General features: G+C 38.2%; 1 protein-coding gene across 3 annotated transcripts in view; it reads left to right on the forward strand.

Moving 5' to 3' along the window:
• Positions 1–20225, forward strand: part of ZNHIT6 (zinc finger HIT-type containing 6) — a 98252-nt gene that overhangs the window by 18758 nt on the left and 59269 nt on the right. For all 3 annotated transcript variants that reach the window (XR_006335919.1, XR_006335920.1, XM_043878071.1), the window contains exons 6-7: positions 18314–18382; positions 19439–19519. Coding sequence is in view for 1 of the 3 variants with exons in the window: in XM_043878071.1 (XP_043734006.1) it covers positions 18314–18382; positions 19439–19519 (150 nt within the window). In the remaining 2 variants the exon portion in view is untranslated. The remainder of the gene's footprint in view (positions 1–18313; positions 18383–19438; positions 19520–20225) is intronic.

Below are 20225 nucleotides of genomic sequence, written 5' to 3' on the forward strand. Positions count from 1 at the left end.
CACAAACATCCATCCATAGTTCATCAGGCACTCTGTCTATCAAATCTAGTCCCTTAAATCTATTTGTCACTTCCACTGTATAGTCATAAGGGATTTGATTTAGGTCAGACCTGAGTGATTAGTGGTTTTCCCTACGCTTTTCAATTTAAGTCTGAATTTGGCAATAAGGAGTTCATGATCTGAGCCACAGTCAGCTCCCAGTCTTTGTTTTTGCTGACTTTATAGATCTTCTCCATCATTGGTTGCAAAGAATATAATCAATCTGATTTTGGTGTTGACCATCTGGTGATGTCCATGTGTAGAGTCTTCACTTGTGTTGTTGGAAGAGGGTGTTTACTATGACCAGTGCGTTCTCTTGAGAAAACTCTATTAGCCTTTGCCCTACTTCATTTTGTACTCCAAGGCCAAATTTGCCTGTTACTCCAGGTAGCTCTTGATTTCCTACTTTTGCACTCCAGGCCCCTATAAGGAAAAGGACATCTTTTTTCAGTGTTAGTTCTACAAGGTCTTGTACGTCTTCATAGAACCATTCAACTTCAGCTTCTTCAGCATTACTGGTCGAGACATAGACTTGGATTACTGTGATATTGAATGGTTTGCCTTAGAAACGAGCAGAGATCATTCTTTTGTTTTTGAGATTGCATCCTAGTACTGCATTTCAGATTCTCTTGTTGACCATGATGGCTACTCCATTTCTCGTAAGGGATTCTTGCCCACAGTAGTAGATACAGTCGTCATCCGAGTTAAATTCACCCATTCCAGTCCATTTTAGTTCACTGATTCCTAAAATGTCAATGTTCACACTTGCCATCTCCTGTTTGACCACTTCCAATTTGCCTTTTTTCATGGACTTAACATTCCAGGTTCCTATGCAACATTGCTCTTTACAGCATCAGACTTTACTTCCATCACCAGTCACATCCACGACGGGGTGTTGTTTTTGCTTTGGCTCCGTCTCTTCATTCTTTCTGGAGTTACTTCTCCACTCTTTTCTAGTAGCATATTGGGCACCTACTGACCTGGGGAGTTCATCTTTCAGTGTCCTATCTTTTTGCCTTTTCATACTGTTCATGGGGTTCTCAAGGCAAGAATACTGAAGTGGTTTGCCATTCCCTTCTCCAGTGGACCTCATTTTGTCAGAACTCTCTGTCATGACCCATCCGTCGTGGGTGGCTCTACATAGCATGGCTCATAGTTTCCTTGAGCTAGTCAAGGCTGTGGTCCATGTGATCAGTTTGGTTAATTTTCTGTGATTGTGGTTTTCATTCTGTCTGCCCTGTGATGGATGGGGATAAGAGGCTTATGGAAGCTTCTTGAAGGGAGAGACTGACTGAGAGGGAAACTGGGTCTTGTTCTAATGGGTGTTCAGTAAATCTTTAATCCAGTTTTCTTTTGCTGGGCCGGCTGGTTCCCTCCCTGTTGCTTTACCTGAGGCCAAACTGTGGTGGAGGTAATGATGATGATGGTGCCTCTTGAAAAGGCCCGTAGGCCCTACTGCACTCAGTGCCTCTGACCCTGAGGCGGGCCACCTCTGACCCAGCCTCCGCTGGAGACTCCCGGACACTCATGGGCATGTCTGGGTCAGTCTCTTGTGGGGTCGCTGTTCCTTTCTCCTGGGTCCTGGTGCACACAAGGTTTTGCTTGTGCCCTCTAGGAGTTTGTGTCCCCAGTCCTGTGTAAGTTCTGGAAGTTCTATAGTGGGGTTAATGGCAACCTCCTCCAAGAGAATTTATGCCATACCCAGGTCTGCTGCACCCAGAACCCCTTCCCCTGCGGCAGGCCACTGCTGACCGGTGCCTCCACAGGAGACACTCAGTCACAGATCTGGCTCAGCCTCTGTGGGTTGGGCATGCATTTTGTGCCCTTCCCAGGTCTGAACAGCTCAGGTGACCCGGTGCTTGGGGAGCGCTCTGTCTCAGGTGGGCTGTGCCTCTTAATCACCTTCCAGGTCCTGGCTGCACAGCAAGAGCATGTGTGCCTCCTCTGGAGAGCTGATCTCAGGCTGCGGCCCTCCTGGCAGATGTCAGCCATCCAAGATCTCAGGAGGAAGTGGTTAGCAGCTGGCAGCCTGCTCACAGTTGGTAGAAGATGCCCTCTCTGGGGCTAAGAGCCCCTTGCCTTCAGGCTCTGCCTGTGTCAAGGCTGCCTCTTTGCCTCTGGGCAGGGAGGGGCTGGTGCACAGCTAGCTCTCCTTTGGTATTTGCTCAGTCCTTTGTGATCAGGCCAGGCTGCACGGTAGGTTGGTAGGTTAGAGCCTTTCCGGGAAAGTTCTCTTTCCCACAGTTGTGGTTAGGCGTGTATTCTGTGGGGTTTTTTTTTCCCCCCTCTAGGTTATGTTGCCTTCTGAGAGTTCAGAACTCCCCACAGACCCGCCTGTGAGAGGGTTTCCTATTGTGTGGAAACTTCTCCTTCATGACTCCCCAGGACAGGTCTCTATCCCTAACTGTTTTGTCTCTCTTTTTGTCTTTTATATTTTGCCCTACCTCCTTTCGAAAAGAATGGGCTGCCTTTCTGGGTGCCTGGTGTCCTCCACCAGTGTTCAAAAGTTGTTTTGTGGAAGTTGCTCAGCATTCAAATGATCTTTTAGTGAATAATCTTCAAATGATCTTTTGATGAAGGTCCAGGTGGAATTAAAATCCTTCTGATTTTGATGAGATATAATTGACATACAGCTCTGTGTAAGGTGTACAACCTAATGATTTGATTTACAAACATCATGAAGTGATTATCATAATAAATTTAGTAAACATCCCTCATCTCACAGATAAAAAGTTAAAGAAATAGAAAAGTTTTTCTTGGGATGAGAATGCTTAGGATTTACTCTCTGAGCAACTTTCATATATAACACATTGCAGTGTTGATTATATTTATCATGTTGTTTTTTTATCTCCTTAGTGCTTATTTTTCTTACAACCGGAAGTTTTGTACTTTTTGACTACCCTTCTCCAGTTTCCCTTTCTTCTCCCTTCTCCCCGGTAACCAGAAATCTGATCTCATTTTCTATGAATGAGTAAATTTATTTTTGAAGTCTAAGTGACCTACATCATGTTAGTAAAATCTAAAACTTGAAATAAAAATATGGAAATATTTTCATCATTTTGAAGAGAGAAGCATCTCATCCAAAGCCATTAAGGGAAAAATAACTAAATTTACATAGCTTTTTTAAAAAAAATTGTATAACTTGAAAAGACCATAATAAAATCAAAAGACCCCCTCTCCAAAAAAACCTTGACATATATGACAGAATGTTTATGCATTGATAAGAAAAAAGACTAGTAACTAAGAAAGAGGACGAAGGATAAGAATAGATGGTCATAGAAAGATGTATATGTATGTGTGTGTGTGTGTATACACACAAACAGAGTATGTGTCTGACAAACATATATTAATAATATCTAATACAGTGAACGTGTGAGCTACCCAGACCATTTTCTTTCACTGTTCTTGAGAGTTAAAACTTAGGAGTCATTTTAGAAGGCAGTATTTCTAAAAACGTTTTGCATGCCTATTCAAGAAATTTAGCTTACACATGTATTAGTACAGTTCACAGAGATATATGTACATATTTATCTAGTGCAGTATTGTTTTTAATAGCACAAAACCTGGAAACAACTTTGAGTATCCCTCAGTACTGGACTGAGATAAGTTAATAATAATGATGCCTTCATACATTGGAATTCTATGCAACCATTAAACAAAAACAGTTAGATATAGAAGTATTGTCATGCCATGACATCCATGATAAATATCCAGTGAAAAAATAATATTGGAGTTTAGTTGTCTGAAAGTTAAGAAGCTAACTTTTACTATTGTTGTGAAATTTACATGCAGTGAAATGCACAAATCTTAAGTGTATATTTGTTGAGTTTTGACAAATGTATATATATCTGTATAACCCAGTCCCTGTAAATAGGTAAAACACTATCATCACCCAAAAGATTTTTCCTAGTTATCTCCTTTCCTCCCCAGACAACCTATTTTGATTTTTCCCCTGAAGATGTATTTTGCCTGTTTTAAAATTTCATATGTATGAATCCTATAGCTCCACCCTTGCTTTTGAACAATAATTTAGCTGAATATGAAGTATCTCAGGGTCACATTTTAGTACTTCAGTTTAATTATTTATTACACTGTCTTCTCACTTCTTTTGCCACTGTTGAGAACATTGTTGTTTTATATAGTCTTTCTATGTCAGTTGCTTTTAAGTTATTCATTTTTGTCTTTGGGTGATTTATCTTCCTTCGGTGGTGATGTGCTTTCTGTGTAATTCTGGAAAATTCTAATATGTTACCTTAATTTTTTGCTTCTTTGTTCATCTTTGCTACATTCTGGGCAATTAATCCAGCTATATCAACCAAGTCACTTTTCCCTCCTTGTTGTGTCTAATTAATCTGACCGTTAGCCCTTGCACTGGATGGTTTTTTTGTTTCAGTTACATTTTCCATGTCTAGGAATTGTGTTCCTTTTTCAAATCTATCTTGTCTTTTAAGTAGAATGTGTTCCTTTCTCAGGTTTTAACCTCCCTTTTTATTCAATAATTTAGTACATCTGTTATCTGCATAAATAATTCTGTCTGAATTTCTTGGAAATTTGCTACAGCTATCTGCTGTTTCTGCTGATTCTTACATTATGATGGCTTATTTCCTTGTTTTTTTCCCTAAAATGTAATTGTGAAGTCAAGTTCATGTAGGAGGTGGTATGCAATTGCTTATGCCATATACCCCATTGCACCAGTCCAGGACCCTCTTTAATTTCTTAGTTTGAAGTTTATCAGACTATACTATGGTAGTGATTTGAACTCCAAACCCATTTGAGGACTTCATAGTTATTCATTCTCAATTGAAACCTTTCCCCAACCCCTGATCCCTTCTCTCTCCCTCAGGCTTAAGCTGAGATGAACGTGTTTCCTGTTATCTCCCTTTGCTGGTAGGCAGAATTTTTCTGGTTCACCCTTTCACTAGTTTTATGCAGTGATCTCAATATAAGGTCTCCACCTTATGTGATACCAGTATCTTGTCTCATGTTACCCAGTGGCTGTTGAAACAAAAGCCTTTTGATTACCAAGCCTCTTGGTAACTCAGAGGCAAAGGCCTCCAGAGCCTGAGGTGTAGTTTCCTCATTCCACTGTGGTTTTTAGTTCCTTCTTCCTTTTGGCTCCTGAAGATTTTTCTTACTTTTGATGAGCTCAGTATGTTTGCTGTATTTCTCCAGGATTTCTTACTGAGTGCTTTGAGAAGATTTTCAGATACTCTTCTTTACCATTGTGCACTAATTGCTTAAAAAAAGTAGTGGCCCTGAACAAAAGGGAATGTCAGTTGTTGAAGAGAGATGGATCAGGAAGGCATGATAATGACTTGTTCACTGAACAGTTCTACTCTTAGAAATTTATCTGGCACATATAATCGTATATATGGAAAATGAAATATATGCAAGGATATTCAGTGCAATGTTTTGATAGTAAGAGAGTAGTGTGAATCTAAATACCCATCAATGGCGGACTACTTAAGTAAATTATGGTGTGCCTTTATAATGGGGAAAAAATTCAGCAACTCTAAATGTATGAATATGGAGTGGTTGCCAGAAATACTAAGTGAATAAAGGTAGATACATTCATTATATACTACCATTTTCTGCCACTGTGTGAAAAGTAAAGGTTAATATAATATCTATTCTTATGCTATAAGCTATTAATAGTAGTTATCTTAAGGGAGGGAAACTATGTAGAGGAGGACAGGAGTGGGAATTATGTGCCCTTTTGTACCTTTTTTGAATTTTAGACTGTGCATATAGACTGTGCATGTTATATTTATTATAAGAATAAATAAATGAATTTTTAAATGATAATTTAAAAAGACATCAATAGATGTGGTAGGACCATTATACATTTTGAGTTGTAGGTATAGTCTTTGGAAAGTATTCTGATACTCAGATAAAATTCCATGTTTTTATCCATGGCTGCATCTTTTCAGTTGTATTTTAGTTTTTTATATAGGAAGCCATGGGTAGCAAACCTGGAGATTATCTTGATTGTGTTTGAATAACATCTCATTTGGTTGCCTGAGTTCCTTATTTTATTTTCCTGGGCTATTAGGGTCTGAGCTAAGGATTCAGCAGTGAGGGGCAATATATTTTGAGTTGTCATTTGGAAAAAAAGAATTGGACTGAGGACTCCTCCCCAGTCATATATTTACCTTATCTCCAGGCACATGCTCTCTTGTGTGGTCTGACCTCTTATTCCCTAGGAGTGGACCCAACTTTTGACCTTCCTCTTCTGGCAGTTTATCTCCACATGACCCCGACCCTCAGTTCGAAGCAGCCCAGTCTATCTTCATTCCTTTACTACCGTCAACTTAGAACTGAGTTGCTATCTTACTTTTGGCTCAGAGTTCCTAGGCTTTCTGTCTATGGGTCTCTCTCAAACTTAGAGTGTAGATAGTAGAAGTGTGTCCACTGTTAAACAACAGTATGAATTGCTCTTTGAGCTCCAGTCCTGTTTTAGAAGCTAGCCACTAGATGTCTCTCTTGTAAAGAAATAACCTCTTACAGAGTCTTAAAATTACTTTTTGTAAAAAACGTCTGTGTGTATAGCTGAGTCACTTTGCTGTATCGCACAGATTGGCAAAGCATTCTAAATCAACTACGCTTCAGTTAACATTCTTTTCGTTACTTTTTTGAACAAAATTATAGCATTCAAATTATATTACAGTGATATACCTATCCATCACTGTATTAGCATCAAGTAGTCCTTTTTTCCTTCAAAAATTATATGGCAATACATTTCTTAAAGGACAGTTTTTTTGGTTTTGTTTTTGCGGGTTTAAGCTTTTTGTTTCATTTTGGGCATGGTGTTTTATAAGTAGTATAGCTTTTTACCTTGCTGCAAACTGACTTTAGAAAAGAACAAAAGAAAATGAAATAATGGGTTTAGCAGTTACAGTCGTGATGAGAGAGGTGGATTAGAGAATATGACATAGTAGGTTTTCAGTGCAAACTTGTTAACTAATTGAACGTGGTTAGCTCTGTGGTTTCTTTCCCATAACTGATATAGTTTGATGGAAGAATTTCAAAGCAACATCAAGGACTTAATGCCTCTATTCTTTCACTGTTTTTCTAATGGTTCTTCGGTTAATCAGGTATTTACTTATTGGGGCCATGTAGACGGTGGTAAGGAAGTTTTTACCCCACAGCATCAGAGAGGGTGTATCTTTCCACAGCAAGAGGCAGCTTTCACACAAGTGGAAACCAAACATTGTTGATCTTGTTACAGTACCCATATTGGTTCAGTTAGGAAAGTCTATCCTCAGTCACCAAGTCTGCTTGTTCATCTCTGGAATCAGTACCTTTCCACTTCCTTCACTGTAGCGTCTATCATCTATAGCATCCAGCAGCTATCATCTCCTGCCATGCAGGCCCATCTTGCCTCACCCGGGATTTTTGGGGAACCTCTAAGGAACTCTCCCTACCTTCAGTGTCTCCTTACCTCAGCCACTTTTATACATTGATGCCAATACATCTTCTGAAAGCATGTGTTTACTGTGATGGTCACCTGCTCCGAATCCTTTAATGCTTCTGTGCCCACAGGAGTCATTAGCTCAGAGATACCTTTACTGGTCACAGGCAGAATTGCCAGTAAGTGGAATTTGTCACTCACCAGCTTTGGGCTATCTGAAGCTCTCCAGTGTTTTACCCTTTTCTGTGACCTAAAATTACTTTCCTTTATCCTTCCCTACCTGCCCACCCCCCACCCCCGCCCCATTTGAAATTGTTACTTTCCAGGCAGTTGAAAATATCTCTTTCAAATATTTCTTACTTTAAGCAGTATGTTCCTGTTCCTCTAAAGAATGGGATCCATACTAAATAGTAGATTTTCATAGATGTCCCCACCTGATTTCCTAGTGTATTCAACTAGAGGTACCCAGAGTGGTTGTATTCTTAATCCTAGAATGCCTTCCCCTTTCCTATTTCCTAGACATCTGTGAAAGTACACATGGTAGCTCATCCTCTCCATTATTTCTCCTTTGCCAGGGTTCCTATGGTACATATTTTCTCCCAAGTTAATGTAAAACAGATGCCTGCATTTAGTGCTGGTGTTCAGTTTTTGGTATGCATGTATCTGTTCTCCTTTCTGTATTCTAGTGTTTCTTGGTAAGGGCTCTGTTGACATTTTGAACAGGACAGTTTTTGTTGTGTGGGACTTTCGTGTGCATTACAGGAAGGTTGGCATTTCTGGTCCCTGCCCACTAAATACCTAAAGTGCTCCCCAGTCTCGAAACAATCAAAACTGCCTGCTGCTGCTAAGTCACTTCAGTCGTGTCAACTCTGTGTGATCCCGTAGACGGCAGCCCACCAGGCTCCCCCGTCCCTGGGATTCTCCAGGCAAGAATACTGGAGTGGGTTGCCATTTCCTTCTCCAGTGTGTGAAAGTGAAGTCGCTCAGTCGTGTCCGACTCTTAGCGACCCCATGGACTGCAGCCCACCAGGCTCCTCCGTCCATGGGATTTTCCAGGCAAGAGTACTGGAGTGGGGTGCCATTGCCTTCTCCCAAAACTGCCTAGCCACTTCCAAATGAGGTTGGTGCCACTCCCAGTGGTAAACTGTTAGTTGTTCAGTTGTGTCCGACTCTTTAAGACCCCATGGACTATAGCCCACTATGCTCCTCTGCCCATGGGATTTTCCAGGCAAGAATACTGGAGTGGGTTGCCATTTCCTTCTCTAGACTCCCGATGGAGAACTGCCTTATTAAGTGCTCGAATATATATTGTTATTTGAAGCAAAATGTACTTTTTTCATTTCAATCTTTACCTACTATATCCATTTTCTTAATGTACTGTCTGCTGAAGCCAATATACCACATACTCCACAAACAGGTTAACCTGTTTCCTATTATTATCATGTAGTAGTGAAACTGGTTTTTAAAAGAGCAAAATATAACTGGAACTTTTCAAAGTATTTCATAATGATGTAAGGCATAAAATTATGGTTTTCATTCTCCCCAGTTCCAGTAACCCTTTGCATTCACTCTTCCAAGAACACTTACTGTGGTACCAATCCTAACAAAATAGATGGGTTATTTTTATGAGGATAGTTATGTTTATTTTTGAGGCCTTAAATTTAAAAGATAAAAATTTAAAATTTAAGAGATAAAATGCCTGTGAGTGAAGGATTATGTGCATTTATTTATTATTGAAGGGTTTCACATTTTTGTAGATTTTCTTTCTGCTTTAAGTTAAAATAAGATTTTATAACCCACAGTGGAATACAGTTCCTTTTTCCTGATATTCCATTGGGTGTTATTTATGTTTCCAAATTTTATAGCAGTTGACAATATATTGATTAATCTATCTTCTCTATGGCTTAGAAATGCAAAATGGAACCTAGAAAGAATGTAATCCCTTGTATGAAACAAGACGCTTTATTTGCATGAAATAAAATATTCAGTTCAAACCAGTTTGAGCTGTGAATGTGGTGTATTATTATATAGGCTCTCATAACTGAATGTCCAGAGGTAGGATGGGCTTCAGGACTTCAGGTACAGTGACTCAGTTGTATCATGAAAGACCCAGTTTATTGATGATTCTTCATTGTATTTTCTGTGGCATCCACCAAATCCTTCTAACAGTTTAGGTAAAATATTTAGGAGTGCTTGTTTCCCAGTGTAACTGAACAGGAAACTTGAAATTCAATGTATTGGACCACCTAGGTCATCTGCCCAATCCTGAGACCTTGTGTCCAGGAGAATGTAAGATGTGACTTTCTTAAGCCAAACAGTAAGTGTGTAGTCCTAGAGTTGGGGATGGGATCCATTCATCAAAATCTGATTATGGATTAGGAAGGAGAATGGAGGTAAGGGACTGCCAAGGAGACAGAATGTCCAGGATAACTCTTAAAAGTGCTTTTAAAATATGGAGGTGAGTGTTTAAAATAAAATTGAGATCCATTTAAGTTATTAGTACAGAAAAATACATGGTTTGTTATTGAACTTTGATTTCTGGAAAGTGCATAACAGTATGCTAGATTGCAGCATAAACTCTAAGAGTTAAAGTGCTGCCTGGGTTCAAACCCCAGCTCGGCCACTTTCCAGCAGAATAATAACGCTGGAAGAGTGCCTGACTTGTCTTTACCTTAGTGTTCTCTCCTATAAATGAAATAGTAGCTTTTATTCCATAAAATTACAAGAATTAAATTAACTGATACATATAAAACATTTAGCACAATGCCTGGCATTCAGGAGGCACTTAATAAACTACTCAGCCCTCTGCACCTGCCAGTTCTGCATCTACAGATTCAATCAATCACAGATTAAAAATATTTGGGGAAAATCTTGGAAGGTTCCAAAAAAGCAAAACTTGAATATGCTGTACACCAGCAGCTGTTTACATAGCATTTATATTGTATTAGATATTACAAGCAATCTAGAGATGATTTTAAAGTATTCGGGAGGATGTGTGTAGGTTATATGCTGATAGTCATTTTATATAAAGGACTTGAGCATCTTCAGTTTTGGTATCTGTGCCGTGGGGTGCAGGGGAGGACTGAAGCAGTTCCCCCAGGATACCAAAGGATGACCATTGTTATTGCTGTTGCTCCTACCTAGTGCTTTCTGGTATAAGGCTTCGCTGGTAGTTTGCATAAACTGTAGACTTTCTGAGTTAATGAGTGGTATGGGCTCGATGCCTGAGTCAGGAAGATCCCCTAGAGGATGGCATGGCACCCCACTCCAGTATTCTTGCCTGAGAATCCCATGGACAGAGAAGCCTGGCGGGCTGCAGTCCATAGGGCCATGAAGAGTCAGACACGACTGAAGTGACAGAGCACACACATACCCGTGGTAGTCTGAAGATCAGACTTGTAGAAAACTTAGCTTTAGCTCACCTCATGACGTCACCAGTATTTATGAATCATAAGTAAAAATTTCAGGCATATTTAAACTGCACTGTATCAGCAAGCTTCTCCACAGCAGTAGGAAATACTTCTCTTAATAACTGCGAACAAGGGTTGAAGAGTTAATGGTCTGAATATACTGTAGAAACAGTTATTAGGAGAGTTAAATAGGATGACAGATTTCCTTCTAAGCCTTCATTTCGCTCTTCTTTAAAAACCTTTGTTGGTAATGTGTTAATCAGAATAAAATCCATATTGTTTGGCAGAACATTCAGAGCCCTTTGCATTCTGGTATTAGTCCACATGTCCAGTTTCATAAACACTGAATTCCATGAATGTAGAGTTTGGTTATAAACGCATGGCACAGTATTCTAAGTTGAAGACCCTGCAGTATTTCTGTTCTAAGCTTCATAACTCACAGGACATTAAATTGAATGTAAAATTATAACAGTAGTAATAACAGTAACTGACGTTTTTGGTTGTGGTATTCTGAGCTCTTGACCTATATATACTCACTTAATCCTATGAAGTAAATATTGTTCTCCCTGTTTTACTGTGAGAATGCTGAGGCATACAGGAAATGTGTCTCTTGCTCAAGATCACATGAAGTAATAAATTTTGTTAAGAGTAGAATTCAAACAAAGTCCACTTAACCTCTCCCCTCTCCTACCTCTGTGCGTTACAGTATATTGGATATCTTTTCTGTTTACAGTGTCAATAAAGAACAGAGTTCTTTTATGTGAAACTCTATACTCTTCTTACAGTGATTTGGAAGGAAAAACATTGTGCGTTGCCAGTTCATTCACTACCCTTTTAAAAAGAGGCTGCCTTGGGCCCATCCCCTCTGTCTCTTTGCATCCCTAATGCCCAGCGAGCCCTCACAAGTGTTCTTTGAGTAAATGTTGGTTAATCAGTGATGTAATGGAATGAGAATTGGCAATTTTTTTAAGGAACAAAAGTGTTCATGTGCATTTAAACTTTGTATTAGAAATCTTAGTTCTTAGAATTCAGTTTCCATGTGTTACTCTTAGTTGCAGCGTATTTCTTGAGGCACAAAGCTTTGAAGCTGTCAGAAGATTAAATAAGGAACCCTGGTTCTGGTTAAGTAATAATTTCTGAGATAAAAATAGGACTTCTAATAATAAAATATTTTTTATTTGGAAAAACTTAAGAGAATTTTCCCCTGAATATTCATCACTTTTATTTATTTGTTTTTAATAGGATAATTGCTTTAGAATGTTGTGATGGTTTGTGCCATACAACAGCGTGAATCAGTCATATATATATCCTCTTCCTCTGGAGCCTCCCCCCCTCCCCCGCCATCTCACCCATCTGCGTCGTCACAGAGCACGGCTGGGCTCCCTGTGTTATATAGTAGCTTCCCACTAGCTGTCTGTTTTACATATGGTAGTATATATGTGTCAGTGAATAAAGTATTTTTAAGTTTAAAAAGAATGTTAAAATTATTCTTGTCTTTTCTGTGACTGAAAGCATCTTTGATTTTTCTGATAATAAAAAAATTGCCGGTCATTATGTCAACAGTTTATTTAATACAGACACACAAAGAAAGAAGTCCTTTCATAAGGTTAAGAAATAATCATAGTTAAAAATTTGGGGCGTATCCTTCATACTTCTAAATACAAAGTCATGAAGTCAGAAGAGTAGTTGAGTATATAAATACAGTACTTCCCCAACCCCAAGTTTGTGTTTCATCCACATATTACTGTCTTGGAACTGTGGAAGAGAATGAACCACAACAGTTTCTAGTAAGCAAGAGTTGTTGAATAAATGTCCTATGTTAACTCACTAAAATCAAGTGTAAAATAATAATTAGTTTTGTCATTTAATACTTGTTCACATAGGTGTTTCTCAGTCTTTTCTCATTATAGCCTCCCAAGGAACCTTTTTAAATATTTTCCCTCCAATTGCTGCCTGCTTGCCCGCCCGCCAACCCTGATATTTTGATACCACAGCTATACTGTATATATCTGTTTATGTACTGGAGCCCTCCAAAGGGCCACAAACAAACCATTATACTAATTTTTTTTACCCTCCTAAGAACCAGTTTTCAGCCTTTTGGAAGTGATGCTTCCCACATTGAGAATGTATGGGGTGTCTGTGTGTGACAGAGAGTGTTGTGTGTGTGTGTGTGTGTTGATATTTGGGAGAGGAAGAGAAAAGGCTTTGCTGTGCATGAATGATTACTTCAGTTTTGTGGCACTCAGAAGGAGCCAGTGTTTTTATTACTTTGTCAGGCTGTCTAGAAGGGAACATTAGATTTAATTATTGTCACCATTACTTCACTGGTCTATTATCGAACTACAAACGTTGTGCTGTAGGAATGTGAAGTCAAGTGGGCCTTAGAAAGCATCACTACAAACAAAGCTAGTGGAGGTGATGGAATTCCAGTTGAGCTATTTCAAATCCTGAAAGATGATGCTGTGAAAGTGCTGCACTCAATATGCCAGCAAGTTGGGAAAACTCAGCAGTGGCCACAGGACTGGAAAAGGTCAGCTGTCATTCCAATCCCAAAGAAAGGCAATGCCAAAGAATGCTCAAACTACCGCACAATTGCACTCATCTCACACTAGAAAAGTAATGCTCAAAATTCTCTAAGCCAGGCTTCAGCAATACATGAACCGTGAACTTCCAGATGTTCAAGCTGATTTTAGAAAAGGCAGAGGAACCAGAGATCAAATTGCCAACATCTGCTGGATCATCAGAAAGCCAAGAGAGTTCCAGAAAAACATCTATTTCTGCTTTATTGACTATGCCAAAGCCTTTGACTGTGTGGATCACAACAAACTGTGGAAAATTCTGAAAGAGATGGGAATACCAGACCACCTGACCTGCCTCTTGAGAAACCTGTATGCAGGTCAGGAAGCAACAGTTAGAACTGGACATGGAACAACAGACTGGTTCCAAAGAGGAAAAGGAGTACATCAAGGCTGTATATTGTCACCCTGCTTATTTAACTTATATACAGAGTACATCATGAGAAACACTGGGCTGGAGGAAGCACAAACTGGGATCAAGATTGCCAGGAAAAATATCAATAACCTCCGATACACAGATGACACCACCCTTATGGCAGAAAGTGAAGAAGAACTAAAGAGCCTCTTGATGAAAGTGAAAGAGGAGAGTGAAAAAGTTGGCTTAAAGCTCAACATTCAGGAAACTAAGATCATCGCATCTGGTCCCATCACTTCGTGGAAAATAGATGGGGAAACAGTGACAGACTTTATTTTGGGGGGCTCCAAAATCATTGCAGATGGTGATTGCAGCCATGAAATTAAAAGACGCTTACTCCTTGGAAGGAAAGTTATGGCCAACCTAGATAGCATGTTAAAAAGCAGAGGCATTACTTTGCCAACAAAGGTCCGTCAAGTCAAGGCTGTGCTTTTTCCAGTGGTCATGTATGGATATGAGAGTTGGACTGTGAAGAAAGCTGATCGCAAAAGAGTTGATGCTTTTCAACTGTGGTGTTGGAGAAGACTCTTGAAGAGTCCTTGGACTGCAAGGAGATCCAACCAGTCCATCTTAAATGAGATCAGTCTTGGCTGTTCTTTGGAAGGACTGATGCTGAGGCTGAAACTCCAATACTTTGGCCACCTCATGCGAAGAGTTGGACTCATTGGAAAAGACCCTGATGCTGGGAGGGATTGGAATCAGGAGGAGAAGGGGATGACAGAAGATGAGATGGCTGGATGGCATCACCGACTCGCTGGACATGAGTTTGAGTAGACTCTGGGAGTTGGTGATGGATAGGGAGGCCTGGCGTGCTGCGATTCATGAGGTCGCAAAGGGTCAGACACGACTGAGCGACTGAACTGAACTGAACTGAAGTTGCTAAGAATATTCTGGGTATAGTAATTCCATCCTTGAGAATGTTGATAAATATGGCAAAGACACAATGACATCTTTATAATTGAAGGCATTTTGTTGAGTTGAGGGAACAGAAGTCCTAATGCATTAAGAACAATAATAAATATTTAAACCTCTATCCCAATGGTTGTCAAAAATCATGATTTTGCCTCCCAGAGGACATTTGCAGTATTTGGGAGCATTTTTAGAGGTCACAACTGAGGGAGTGGGTGTTGCTGGTGGCATCTCATGGTGAGAGGCCTGGTTCTAAACATCTTGCAGTGCACAAGGTGATATATCCCACACCTTGAACCATAATAGAATTATCTGGTCCACATTGTCAGCACTGCTGAGGTTGAGAAACCCAGCTTTATCCTGATGATTCTATATCTTGGAATCTATATTTAGAAAATAACCCAAAATTCAGAAACAATTGTATGTATGCCTAGAGATGCTCACTGAAGCATTATTAATTTTAATCGTTTTTTTGTTTACAAAGTTTTCTTTCAGAAAATTTACAAAGAAAAGAGAGGGGGACTCAGTTCCCCCCAAAAATAATGTTATTGGCATTTTGATGTATGTATTTTTTTAAATAGGACTTTTATCACTATACGGGCTTTCCTGGTGTCTCAGCAGTAAAGAATCTGCCTGCAACGCAGGAGATGCGGGTTTGATCCCTAGGTCAGGAAGATCCCCTGCAGACAGAAATGGCAGTCCCCTCCAGTATTCTTGCCTGGAAAAACCCCATGGACAGAGGAACCTGGTGGTCTGTAGTCCATGGGTCACAAAGAGTCAGGCACAACTGAGTGGCTACTTTCACTTTCATATAGTGATATGCTGCTATTCAATTACTCTATTGTGTCTGACTCTTTGCGACCCCATGGAGTGTAGCCCACCAGCCTGCTCTGTCCATGGAACTCTCCAGGCAAGAATCCTGGAGTGGGTAGCCATTCCCTTCTCCAAGGGATCTTCCTGACCTAGGGATCAAACCCGGTCTCTTGCATTGCAGGCAGATTCTTTACTGTCTGAGCCACCAGGGAAGCCCAATACCACTCTATATACGTATGAAAAATGAAAAACCAAGTTACTTCTTTCAGACTTAGAGATTTCATTGCCTTAGTCAGGACCACATCAATTTCAGGAACACTAAAGAACCACTTCAGGGGTAATTAATTAACTCATTCATTTCAGGAATTTTTTATACAGTATTCTTCAACCTCTTTATCTACTCTCTCTTAAATTTTAGACTCCGCATTACTGTTCACAAATGCCTCTTATACTATCATAGAGTTAAAACATAGAGGCAGTTTTTCAGTGAAGTTAACTTTAAATTCTATGTACCAGAAAAGGTAGATGATAGCCCCATCCCTGAGGCCATTCTTCTATTTTTTCTTTATTGTGATGTAAGAAAAAGAACAAGTGGTAAAAAAATGGGAAGCAGTTACAAATGTCTATCAGTAGAGAGTCGATAAATAGATTTTGGCATTCTTCATGCAATGGAATACTATATAATGGTTAAAATTAATGAACTAATTTACATGTATCATCATAAGTCTCCAAAGCATAACATAAAGAGCATGACATGAGGTATTTAGAGTATGATAACATTGAAATAGTTGTTCCTATCACACAAAATATTGCTTATAGATATGTTTATATATGTATTAAAAATGTAAAACCATAAATGGCAAAAATAGATACCCAACCTCAGGATAGTAATTACCTCTCTTAAGGAGAAGGGAATTGGATCAAGGAACAGTGAAGAGACTCATCAACTACATTTATAATCGTACATTTCTTAGAAGAAAGTATCTCAAGCATATAAGTATGGCAACATGCAAGTTGGTTGACTATGTGTATGTTGAGTGTTTTTATTGTCTTTTTGTTTTTAAGCTAAATACACTTTTCAGATTTGTTCATGTTTGAACTTGGGCCAAATATAGATAAGAGGCATAATTTAGCAATATATAATAAAATAGTAATGAATGATTCACATATAGCCACAACATGTTAACTACAGCTAATAAAATTATTTACAAGGACTTTTCTGTCTTTGTTTTTGGAATGTTAAGTACTCTCTGAGGGTATCTGGGGTCCACTGAATGTTAAGAAAGGCGAATCGTTCTTGAAATTACTCAAGCAATGATTGAGGTAATTATGATTTATAATTCCAAAACATGACAAGCTGGTAATCTTTTCTCTTCCCTCTGTAACTTAAATATATTTAGAAGGAAACCATATCGTGCATTAAGATTAAAAAATTACTTCGTACTAAGAAATGTGGTGTCTCTTGGCCTCTTGATACTGAAACTATACTTACCTATTTCACAGATAACAAAAACCAGCAACTGTTGTGTTTGTGTTCAGGCTTTTTTGTTTTTTTTTAAGTTTTCTCCTCTGAGATTTTAGATATCCAACCTTTAAATCAGTAAGGGCTGCTTTACAGCTTAAATCTATCCAAAAAAAATTAAATTTAACATGATTGCTTCTTGTATAAGTGGCACTATCAAGCATCATCAATATATTTTTCTCTATTTTTCTCCCAAAACTATCTTGTTACTAAAGAAAGCATCCATAAGCAAATCTGTGATAACTTACATTAATAGAAGGATTTTTACTTAATTTTATGTTAGTCTTCACACAAAAAATTGACGAAGTCATATAAATGTTTGGTGGGAGATGTTCTACTAGATTGCATTAAAAAAATTATTTTAGATTTTGGGACCATGCTGCTAAGGGATGGATTTATAGGCGATGTTGACCATCGCTTGTACATACAGCCAGCAATAAACTTGCCAGTGGGTTGTTAGAAATTTATTTGCTAAGAAAGGAAAACAGGTATAAAATAATCATGTAGTGAAGACATTTACATTTCTGTAATGGATTGAATATTTTGAACATTAAATTTTTTTAAAAAGGAGTGGTCTCTAGTGTCACCAAATTTAGATGTATTAGATAGAGCATATGGCCATTTTTCTAAAAACCACGCATTTAGTGAATTGTTACAGTTGACTCTGTGTCAAGCCGAAGTTTAGACTGACAGTGAATGGGCTAACTCAGAGTGCCTTCTCCTTAGCAACCAACGTGTTGTCTCCTGTTTTGCTCCTGAATGCACGTACTCATGGCTCAGAAGTGTATCTGCAGCCAGCTGGTCTCAACTGGACAGTACTTCATTCACCTCATTTCCAGACTAGTCAGGCAGAAACATCAGCTTTTTATTTTTAGTCATGAGGAAATTTATTTGTAAACTTCAACTAGCAGCTCACTGATCTCAGAAACCCCTGAACTATGAGAAATTGCCTTTTAATTCAAGAATGCGAAGTCCTTGGAATTTCTGTTCTGCTTAATATTTTTTCCTCTTAAAACCTCTTGCAAGTATATTGTTTAAAAAACATAGCCTCTAACATTCTAGAAAAGAGAAAATAGCTTTTAGTAGAAAAAAAAAAAATGTTAAACTCTAAGAATGCTTTTAGAATTATTATCCGAAAACAAAAATTTAGGAAGTTAGTTGTATGTTTAGATTTCTGTTGTCTGCCTTGATCCCCCACGTGATTATTTTCTCTCTTAGAAAACAACAGTTTTGTTGGCATGTGAAGCTTCAGTTTCCTCAGAGTCAAGCTGTGTATGTAGAAAAAAGGTACAGTATCACCACTATCTATCCAGAACTTACTTGTTTCATTATGTCTCCATATTTAAAATAAACTGTTAAAATATGATGTGATGTCAATGATGTGATGTGATGTCAGTAGTAGAATGGATAACTAAGTATGGGCTATTCATACAATGAAATGCTACACACCACTGAAGGTAAATCAACTACAATTACACATATCAACATGGATGAACCTCAAAAGTCATGTCAAGTGAGAAAACCAAGTTAAGGAAGAATATAGAGTATGAATTTTGTATGTAAATATGGAAAAAAATAAAAGTATACTTTTTAGGAATACCTATAGTAGTGGTAGAACTCTGAGGGAAGTGATTAGCACAGAAATCATAATAGTGTTTACTTCAACAGGGGGACAGATGTTAAGAGGGCAGCATAGGGAGAATCAGGAGGGCTGAATCAAGAGGAAAAATCTTCAACCAGGTGATTACACAGGAAATGAAAAATAATCCCAAATTCTACTATGATAAAATTACTGCTATTAACATCACAGTGTGTCCTCAGAAAATACATTATTTTGGACATGAATAATATGTATACTGATAATTGGAATTAATTCACGTAACAGTTGTTTATCCTACTTTTTTCATATTATGAACATTTTCAGATACCATTTAAAAATTTGAATGGCAGTATACTATTTGATTCCTTGGGTTAAGAAAATTTTAAAGTTGCCTTTTAAATAATATCTTTAGCATATATTCATACTATGCATAAATGTCCTCTCTTTGTAATTGCCATATGAATTTTAGGGAAGAACTTTCTTATTTAAGGTTGCCTAACGAACGACAGGGAAAGGACTTATATTTTACAGGTAGGGATATGTAGCACAGTAATGTATATGAATATGTATGAGCTTTTTTCCTAAGTAATCTTTGCTTAAAAGGATGTTATATTTTGCCAAGACTAGAATAAAAGGTCAGTGTTCAGTTATTTCTCTAAAGCCACAATATTTAATAATTCTAAATTAACACCTTTAGTAGAAAATTATAAATAATAAATTTTGTTTTTGTTTTTGTTGGGAAGAGTACCAGATGATAAAACTCTTAATGAAATCCTAAGACCTTACATTGATCCTGAAAAGTCTGATCCTGTAATTCGTCAAAGGTATGTTTCAAAAATCTTGTAACTTTCTGAAATTATTCTACATAATGAGGTGTGTATTATGTGCATATTTATTAAATAAAGCCATATTTTTATTAGAATGTGATATTTTCATACAGTTTACTTTCTGTCCCATTTCCTGGGGTGTACTCAAGGCTTTGTCAGTCAGAGGTGATGTTTTGGGTGAGAATTTTGGTTATGGTCATAATAACAGTACTTAACACTTTGTATTAATTCATTTAATCCTCACAGTAACCCTTTAAAGTAGATTATTGCCATTATTTCCATTTTACAGGTGGAGAAGCTGAGCCTTACAGTGGCTAGGTGACCTCATAGAGCCAATAATTAGGGAAACTAGGTTTCAAATTCGGGTGGCCTGGATTCAGAGTCTGTACTCTTACCCCTTAAACTAAACTGCCTTTCAAAGTTGAACTCAAAACTCTGAAAATTAGAGTTTCCATGTAGTTAAAGACAGGAAATCCTGTTTCAGCCAAGTCTTCATAAAACTAAGTAATGTAGTTCTGCCTCCTGTCCAGAAATAGATGGACAAAAATGGTTAACATAGCATAGTGGAAAGATTCAGTTATGAATATCTGCTTTAGAAGAGCTAATTCTGTCCCTTATTAGCTATGTGATCAGGAGCCAACTTACTTACCTAACTTCTGGGCCTTAATTTTTTCCATCAGTAAAATGAGAAGGATGATGTTTA

Source organism: Cervus elaphus, chromosome 20 (assembly GCF_910594005.1).
Source record: "Cervus elaphus chromosome 20, mCerEla1.1, whole genome shotgun sequence".
Taxonomy (NCBI): Eukaryota; Metazoa; Chordata; class Mammalia; order Artiodactyla; family Cervidae; genus Cervus; species Cervus elaphus.